At 39.4% G+C, this 9,281-nt stretch overlaps 1 protein-coding gene across 1 annotated transcript; it reads right to left on the minus strand.

The window, feature by feature from the left end:
- Nucleotides 1–2,258: 2,258 nt before the first annotated feature.
- LOC111227272 (sphingosine 1-phosphate receptor 4-like) lies at nt 2,259–4,824 on the minus strand. The gene is made up of 2 exons (XM_022752736.1): nt 4,756–4,824; nt 2,259–4,082 (listed from the first exon to the last, which is right to left on the minus strand). Exon 2 carries the CDS (start codon nt 3,923–3,925, stop codon nt 2,681–2,683), a length of 1,245 nt encoding a protein of 414 aa, XP_022608457.1. The 5' UTR covers nt 3,926–4,082; nt 4,756–4,824; the 3' UTR covers nt 2,259–2,680.
- Nucleotides 4,825–9,281: the final 4,457 nt, after the last annotated feature.

The raw sequence follows: 9,281 nt of genomic DNA on the forward strand, positions 1-9,281 counted from the left end.
GGTAAAAGCTCAAAAGGAGAGTTCTTCCTTTCTCACCTCAACGCCTCATTTCCCTTTTCCACTCGTCACTGACGAGCCCGTGCAGCTCACACACGTCATGAACAGGAATGCCTACGTGGCAGGCTGGCAGGATAGTAAAACATCTCAAAAGTCATTATTGATAAGCAAGTCAATTGTTTTTAAAGTTAAGATGACCTGCAATTGTTGTTTTGTTTGGGACCAAGTTGAATTGCATTATATTTCTAATAGACGTTATTATGTCTTGCCTGCTTGTCACAGTTTATTGTAGATCTTAAGTTCCACCTAACTTCCAGATTAGCTTCTGTTGCACTTTCTTTCATACACTGCAGTGTAATTTCTTTTTTCACTGTCCTTTCTGAAAAATGGAAACTTAATATGAGGTTTGTCACTAAGGCTCATGGGATATGTTGTTTTATGAGATATTGGCTTTTTCTTATCTCTGCTAAAATGAAAGGTGTTGAAAATTACAATACACTAGCTGGTACAGGAGTAAATAAATACTCATGAGACAATGGACAGAAAATCCCAGTATCATGTTTGAGCTTTTAAAAAACCCCTCTATGAGAAAATACACTTCCTGGGGAGGCTAATGGAACTTGAAGAGGTGATGGGGCTTCAGTGTTCTGGTCCACGGGGACAATTTAAGGTATTTAAAGCAATGTTCTTCAAATTGTGGCTGAGGAAAAGGATTAAGGATATTTCCACCATTTTACCATCTTGCTTAATCTGTTTTATCGTCAGCATAGGTTTGTGAACATGACTCATTCACACACACAAACACTCTTATCTGTATCTGTCAACTGTAATTTGTAAAAATCATTCATAATGCATCAATTATTTTTCAAAATGTCCACTGGCACATTATTATTTTAAGGTTTTCATTCTACCCACGTAGGAAGTAAACCATGTAGGATTTTAATGGTTAGTTAAGTAAAAAAAACAAAAAAAAACATATTGATGGGACAAAATAGGTTCTTCAAGGTTAAAGGACCTGAAACCTACTTTCTCAATCAGCTTTTACCTAACTTTAGTGATTTGTGGCGCCATGAACACACTTTTTCTTACATGAGCGATTTCAGTTTTTTGTGTTTTTGCCTGTGCCTTTTCCCCACTGTTTTAGTGGGTAGGCATTAAGTTGTGGTGATGTCACTCATTTCTAAGCACCAATCAGCATTTAGCATCATTTGAATCTGAACGTGGTGACAGTTGGTGGGGTGTTTGCTCACATTGTCACGGTCAATAAAATCTGATCACCCCACCCTGCAACTAATTAGGTGAGTTTTTTGGAACTAAAAGCTTAAAAAAAAAAAAAAAATTGTGGATGTTTTTTTATGAACTAAGCCGCTGCCTCAGTGTGAGAACAGATACTCAAGAAAGTTAGGCAAACACATTATTCTGAAAGTGGGAACTTTTACTTCTTCTTCTAACCTTTAAATAGCATACATACAGTAGTAATGAGTTCTCACAGTTAGTGAGACTACACCTTATGGCTATGATCTATTCCAGTCACAGTTTCATGAAAGACATAGTGAAACTGACAGAGACACTCGCTTTACATACTCTGCCTTTGCAGAGTGTCAAACCTTTGGTTTGTGACCATACCCCCTATTATCACAGCAAAACAAGTAGTTCTGGTGTGCAGCAGTAGAAGTACAGTACAGTAGCCTGTATAGCTTATGGGTGCATACTATCTGCTAAACCTTATCTATCTAGCCTGCCAGACAGTCATAATGAATTTATCAATTAGCCCGGGCTGTGTGTGCCCTTGGGGCTGCAGTCCCAGCCCTCACCTCCTCTGCACTGAACTTCAATCAGTCATCCTGTCAGAACAGCAAAGAGGGAATAGCAGTCTTGAAAAGGCCTTTTGATAAGTCTGTTAGGTCCAACAAAGAAGACAAATCTTCAATAAAACTATAAGAAATATTTTCTCTCATGTACAGCTTCATGTTTTCTGCATTAAACTGATGAATGAACACGGATCTTGTTTTTAGCAAGGATTACATAAGGAATACATAATTTTAATGTGGTGGGATATGTAATGTTGAAACATGGTAAATCTAGAAAACTAGTAAGCATTTGTGTCGAGGCTCGTTCAGTGTATATTTTCAGGCTGGGGAAAACTAAAGCATTTTGAATCACCTGATCCATCTGCAGCAGCCAGTCAACGCTTCAGTGACGTGTCTCCCTCCAGAGGAAAGCCAGGGTACTATACTTAATGAAAACAGCACGCACATACATAAGGCAAAATAAACTTTATTCATATTTTCATCACTTGACTGTATACAATTCAATACAAAATGTTACAATGCAATGCGATATACATTAATCTTAATCTAAGTAAATAATCTTCCTTAAAATGCTCAAAAATACATATATCTTGGTAAAGGTAAATAAGTACAGTGCAACAACGCGTTAATACAGTAAATGTGTAAAATGCATAGATGAACATCTGGAAATGCAAAAAAAAAAAAAATCCCTATTGTGATACTTTCGCAAGGATAACTTTATTTTTTTTATCAGATTTTCTGACAATGCATAATAATCAGTCCAATACCTGCTGGCAAAGCAGTAAACATTCAAAACAAAACTAAGAGGAAACGGTTAGATGTGTATCAGTGCACACAGGTCTTGTTTGCTTGGGAGGGGAGCACGTTGTGGTTTAACCACTTGAAACTGACAGGCAGCTGGTGGTGGAACTCAGCCTGTATTTTTTGGGGGCCCTGCGAGGCTTGCTTGGGGTTGATGGAGGGGAGGCCACGCTAAGATTTCTGACCTTGTTAAAGCTGTTCCTCAGACTGTCCCGCCTGCTCTCGGAGGTGCTGCTGGTGTCCTTGGATGTGAATGTGTCCGGGTTACACAGGCCGGCCTTCAGGCAGCAGCAGAACAACAACTCAGCAATAGCCTTCCTCATATCACTGCTGCCCAGGGCATAGATAATGGGGTTCAGGCCGGAGTTTAGGACAGCCAAGGAGATGAAATAGTCAGCGCTGAACAGCAGTGCACATTGACGGGAGACACAGAAGAAATCCACCAGTAACAGCAGGAACAGTGGCCCCCAGCAGAGCATAAAGACCCCAACGATAGTGATCACAGTTTTAAGCAGAGCCAAGGAGCGCTTGCGACTGCGATGGGGGCCCAGCTGTGCACTCTTGTGCACGTGGCAGTAGATGGCTCCATAGAGCACCCCAATAGCAAGCAGGATGAGGAAGAAGATGAGGAGAGAGAAAAGGATGTAGGTCTTGGAGTAGAGAGGGAGGAGGGTGGAGCATCCGCTCAGGCTGCACACACAGTTCCAGCCCAGCAAGGGGAGGAAGCCAATCACTAGCGCAAAAACCCAGCAGAGTGCCACCAAGCCATAGATCCTATAGTAGGTCTTCCTGGCTGACTTCTGGGGGAGTGGCTTCATCATAGTGGTGTAACGCTCCACAGCAATCAGCAGCAAACTGAATATGGATGCTGCCAGGGCCACAAACAGCATCCCTTCCCTGAAGAGCCACAGAGCAGGGGTGAGGCGGAATGTCTGGCTGCCAGACATACAGATGTTGACCAGGTAGGCAGCACCTGTGAGGAGATCACTGAGTGTGATGTTGGCAATGCAGACGTAAACCCACCGCCGGCTGTGGCGGATGCGGGAGATGACGGCCACCAGCACCAGGAAATTCTCCAGAATGATGAAAACGCTGAAGAAGAGGAAGAAAGCGATGGAGACACTGATGTGGTTCTGGGTGTTTGAGATGGTCCTGTTCTGCAGGCGGCCAGTGTGGTTATAATGCCTCAGAATCACTTGGCTGATCCCACTGACTGTGGTGGTGGCATCTGATATGGTGGCGTTGCTGGGGTAACTGGGTGAGTGGTACAAATGGGGGCAGGAGGAGGAGGAGGTGAGGGAGGAGATGACATTCATAGCAATGTCTGGGATGGTCAAGATCAAGGCTTTGGGTGCAAACAGGATGAGCTGAGCTGGTATGAGCTGCACGGGAATTAGTGTGGCACTCCTGAGTTTAAACAGGCTAACATCACACTCTAACCACTGGAGCTCTCTGCCTGTGCTCAACACACACCTGGGTAGACAAAGGAAGAAGAAATAAGGACAATTTCAATATGGCATCTATATGAAAACAAAAACAATAAAAGAAAAGTCCCCTCTCATAACTGCACTGTGTGCATGCTCATTACGGTGCTTCGATCAATTTAAAAGGCATCATTTAAATGCCTCCCTCGTGTACTACAAAACTCCACCCAGCTGTGGTTAACACAGGATGAGTGAGCAGCTGCCAAGGGCATTTAAAACACCACATGATAGAAATATCCATATGATAAGAAAGCTGGAAACTTCTTTCTTAAAATTCCTAGGCAGCGATATCAACTGCATTATGATAAATAATTGCAAAATAGCAAAAGTTAATTCTCTTCAGTGAAATCAATCAAAATCAATTCAGATCAAAACAGACTTGAGAAACATAAAGGTTTTTTTTACAAGGTTTATAAAGTAAATTAAAGTATATAAAGTAAAATTTAATGAAAACTGATGTAAAGGTTAAAAAACACATTCATGTTTGCACATTGAGCAGTGCATGCCGTAACACAGGAATTAAGTGGAAATTCTGAAATCTGTGTAAAATTTCTAAATTTCAAATTAGAATACATTTTATTCTAATTTTATGTTCTTTAAAAAATGTAGTTTTTATCTGAGCTGTAGAGTGAAGTGAATGCAGTTCTTTGGAGAGTACTTACTCTGGCTGCTGATGGTGATGCTGAGCATGTGAGGAGATGACTGACAACAGATTTTACTGCACATTTTAGATAGGGAAGTAAGGGTTAGGTAGTCACACCACACCCAAACACTCACATAAACACATACACACACACACACACACACACACACACACACACACACACACATCACACACATGTGATGTGCAACATAGAAGATTGCCATCACATTTGTTCCATCACCTTGTAAAGAAGAAAAAACAACTGTGACAATTTCACAGTTGTCTACAATTTTAGAATTTCACAGTCGAAGACGTCAAATGTTGTTTGATGATTATTTGCTAGTTATATGAGAACATCTCTTCTTATTCTAATTGAAACATCAAAACAAAATTTTTCATAATTTTTCTGGTACATTTCCAGGAACTCCATGCAAATTGTACTACTACTGCACATTAAATGGTATTGCTCAAGTTGCCCTATGATAACTTATACGGGAAAGGCTCTTTCAAGACATGTGGCACACTAAGCCAGTTGTAAATGCAACGTGACTCAATATTTTGAAGGATATGTGGCAAGAATTTTCACTTGGACTTACGAGACCATGCCACCTTATTACAAAAGCTTCAAATTACAATTTATTTTTTTCTCAATATTTCGCAGACTACAACAGAAAAACAGGAACTCCCAATGAGATGGAAGGCAACCCCTCCCTACAGATACAGGTTTCATACGCCTCATCACACAGCTGTGGTTGTGGGTTTAGGTATAGAGAGGACACAGTTACACTATCCACTCCGTGCTCTTATAGTCACCATATGTGGCAACCTTGACTTCAACAAACCTCCAACCATGTGCCAGCAGACCCTAACCACATGCCATATAGGCAGTGTGACTGAGCCCGTAACCACTTTCAAGTCAACCATAAACACATAATATACAGAGTACCAGCGCAGACCCCAAAATCAAGAAACCACTTTTCAAATATGAGCAAAACCAGAGCTCGTGGCTGAACACATTGGCCCTTCAGAGTACAGTTTTCAAAGAGATATGATTATATATTTCAAGCTTTCAGCAAAGTAGGCTCTAATTGTATCACTGCACTATAATTATCATTTCACTTCAAAAGTATGCTAGTGTGGTCTGAAAAAGGTCAAATGAAACCTTTGAGAAAATATAACTGTAATCATGCCAGTGCCCCAAATGTTTTCATAAGAAAATAATGCTTTTCATGCTCATGGCAAATATTATTGTAGTAATAAGAAAAATTGCATGTGGGTATTATCTATCATCATCCATATATGTCCATCACAAATATATTTCTGTGGTTTTACTCAACAGTTTTCCAGTTTGCATGGTGACTCCGTTCAAGAGCAAGACAAGGCTTTGCATGTAAATTTACAGAAACATTGCATAGCCGATAAAACTGAGACACTTGACCTACATTGTGTGTGGCTGTACTGAGGGCATAACATTCAAGTGCCTCCCCCATGAAGACAGAGTAGCTAATTCTAACACAACTTCTCCTTTTCAGTCTTGAAATAAAAAAGCATTCATGCATCAATAAATCATATACATAGTAAACATTTTGATACAGGTATGATATTTATCTAAATCTAGTGACGCCTTTTGTAAATGAAATGGGGAAAAAGACAAATACAATAAAAAAGAAAAACAAGCTCTTGCAAGGAGGTGTTAACAACACCCATGACTGTTGAAAACGCCCTTACACTGAAAATATAACTTCAAATGAAATTGTAACCACAAAATACGTACTCTAAGCCACAAATGTCTGTGTGTGTGTGTGTGTGTGTGTGTGTGTGTGTGTGTCGTGTGCGTGTGTGTGTGTTGGTGTTTAAAGTGATAAGCAGGCCTTGTATGCTTTTGCTGTAGGGGCTATGAACCATATTGTGCTTGTGCCCTCAAGTCAGTCCAGTCACATCCACCAAGTTACTGTCACCATTGTCTTTTATATTGACTTAGCCTATACCGGTGTGCTCTCGGTGAGAGAGCATGAAGACAGGTCACCCAACATACAGGCAATTTAGCTGCACTGCATGTCTTTGGACAGAGGGAGGGAACATATGCCATCATGCAAACTCCACTCAAACCCCCCCCCCCGTGAAATGTATGAATGCAGAGGGGTGTGGGGGCTCAGAAAGTTTATTGATGTATAATTTAATAAAACTAGGTGGCTGCGTAACTAGTAGCTTCGGTGGTTGTTTTTAATAGAATCATATTACAATATATATTCAGCAATGTTTGATTGATCAGATGAAAAATTTAGATGATCTTGCTTTCACAGAGTAAAGAACTAGACAAAATGTTGCCACTGTGTGTATGTGGAACTGTATTCTTTCCAGCACTTTGTTTATTTTCAGACTTCCCTATTTTTAACACAAAAATACTATAAATTGTGGGTATAGTAATATGTCAAACAATACATCCATATGTCTGCAGCGTTGCAGACTTATGAAAATTATGCATAAAGCAATCAAGAAATCTGCGAGATTCATATCTGCCTTCGAGTACAGCTTTGATAGTTGCTGCTTAGGTCCAAGCACATGTTTCATGGAGAAACAACAGTCTACAGGTTTTCATTGCAACCAAAACTTCCAATAACTGATAAGCTGTTATGGTTTGAATTTGCAAACAAATTTCTCACTTGCATCCACTGCACCATCAGCCCTTTCACAATACACACAGCCACTTGATTCATTGTTAATATAAAAACATTGATTAGTTGAACTTTAAACATTTGGGGACACCACCCTTCCTGTTGTGGATCTTTCAACTCCTATTGTGTGTTGTAGGCAACAAACTAATATCAGAACTGCGTAGTAAAGGGATAAATAAGACAGTTAAAATGGTCTGTGTAAAAATGTGATTGCAATTATGTGCAATTTGTTGAAAAACTGACTTGATGCGACCTGAATGGAAAAATGGTGATTCAAATATCATGGTTGAGTTTACTGGTAACAATATATGATATATGAATATACAATGACACCATCTGGCCAATTGGTGCAATTTATAAACCAACCTATTTGGTTTGATATTTGGGGGTTGTACGAGTCTAAACTTACAGTCTATGAAGTAACAATGACTGACCTGCTTGGCAGTGAGCAGTCAACATCTGGTGGCCACCAAGCAGTATTACAGCCATTTTCCTGTCAAGAGGATCGCATTCAGCATCAAAGTGAGTCTGCTGGAAGATGCTAAAAAGCTAACAGAAATCATGAAATGTGACAGTATTGTTTTCAACTTTAGAGAATTGTAATTATTTCAGTGGATGGCAAGTATGGCTTAATAAAACATAAATTGGAATAATTCTGTTAAGAATTCTTCACCTTTGTAAAGGTTGGATCATTGATTTTGCAATTCACACTCAAGGCTTTTTGAAATCTCAGTTTCTTTATATAAAATGAATTTATACCAAAATTCACACTGACTTATTGAGGTCTATAACACTTAAAAGAATCATAGTTAAGCAGTTTGCTTAACTCACTTACAATAAAAGTGGAAGACAGTTAAAAATACTGACAGCAACGGTGAAATTGGAAAAACTTGGACAAAACAGAACAAATTTAATGATAGTCAAATCAGAAAATAATTAAATACCACTAAATATGCCATAAACAATAGTTAGACTACAGGCATTTAAAATATGAATTATGTTAGTACAGTACAAAGAAACTGGATTTACAAAAGGGTGGGTTACCTTAAACTTTAAATGGTCCCATGTCAGCAAGAAACAAATATCACAGGTGAAAAATCAACATTAGGTCCCCAGAGAGTACAAAATAATTAATCTAGTAAATATACACAGAGTCCAATAGAGTGAGAGTAACGAGTAAAAAAAGACATAGGCCTTACAATGAGCCAAACAATAGCTAATTTAACAGTTACTTAAAATGTTAGCCTCAGACAACTAGCATTAGTTAGCAGCAAACTGATACAACTAAATTAGGATGTGATAAAGCAACATTCACAAAATCGCTATTATAAAAAGAGCACGTACATATAATTCTGCGATCTATAATATGGTACCTTTATGGGAGTAAATCAAAGATATCTGTCAATATTTGTTTGGTCAAAATGGTGGCTCTAACAATGTCAGTTAAACTGCCATGAATTCTGCCAGTGGTTGTTGGTACTAGCAACAGAATGTTCAACCGAAGCTAACTGCTCGTGGCAGAATACATGAACTAATCTAAAAGGGCACCCAGCTGTTATTTGTGTCTGCTGTAATGTCATTTTTCAACTTAAAGAAATCAAATCTGTGTACATCCCCTGAGTTGGTATGCCTCCTCTTCCAGATGATCTAATGTAATATATCAAGGTCCTTGGGGCCAACCTGTAGTAACCACCACGCAAATCCTGCAGAGGGCGCTGTTCTTTAACAATTGCCCCAAAGCAACAGGGTGCCTTCATTGTATAGAATCTGGCTCTTGCCTTTTTCCTCAACTTTTTTTTTTTCACTGCTCACACTGCTGCTGTTATTTAGGCAGAGAAAGGAAGTAGCGACAGGCTAGCTGGTTAGCCGG

Source organism: Seriola dumerili, unplaced genomic scaffold (assembly GCF_002260705.1).
Source record: "Seriola dumerili isolate Sdu_G_001 unplaced genomic scaffold, Sdu_1.0 BDQW01000002.1, whole genome shotgun sequence".
Classification (NCBI taxonomy): Eukaryota; Metazoa; Chordata; class Actinopteri; order Carangiformes; family Carangidae; genus Seriola; species Seriola dumerili.

Bases quoted from the DNA above. Each gene is read 5' to 3' on its own strand.
- LOC111227272 (XM_022752736.1), bottom strand. From the start codon at position 3,925: ATGAATGTCATCTCCTCCCTCACCTCCTCCTCCTCCTGCCCCCATTTG.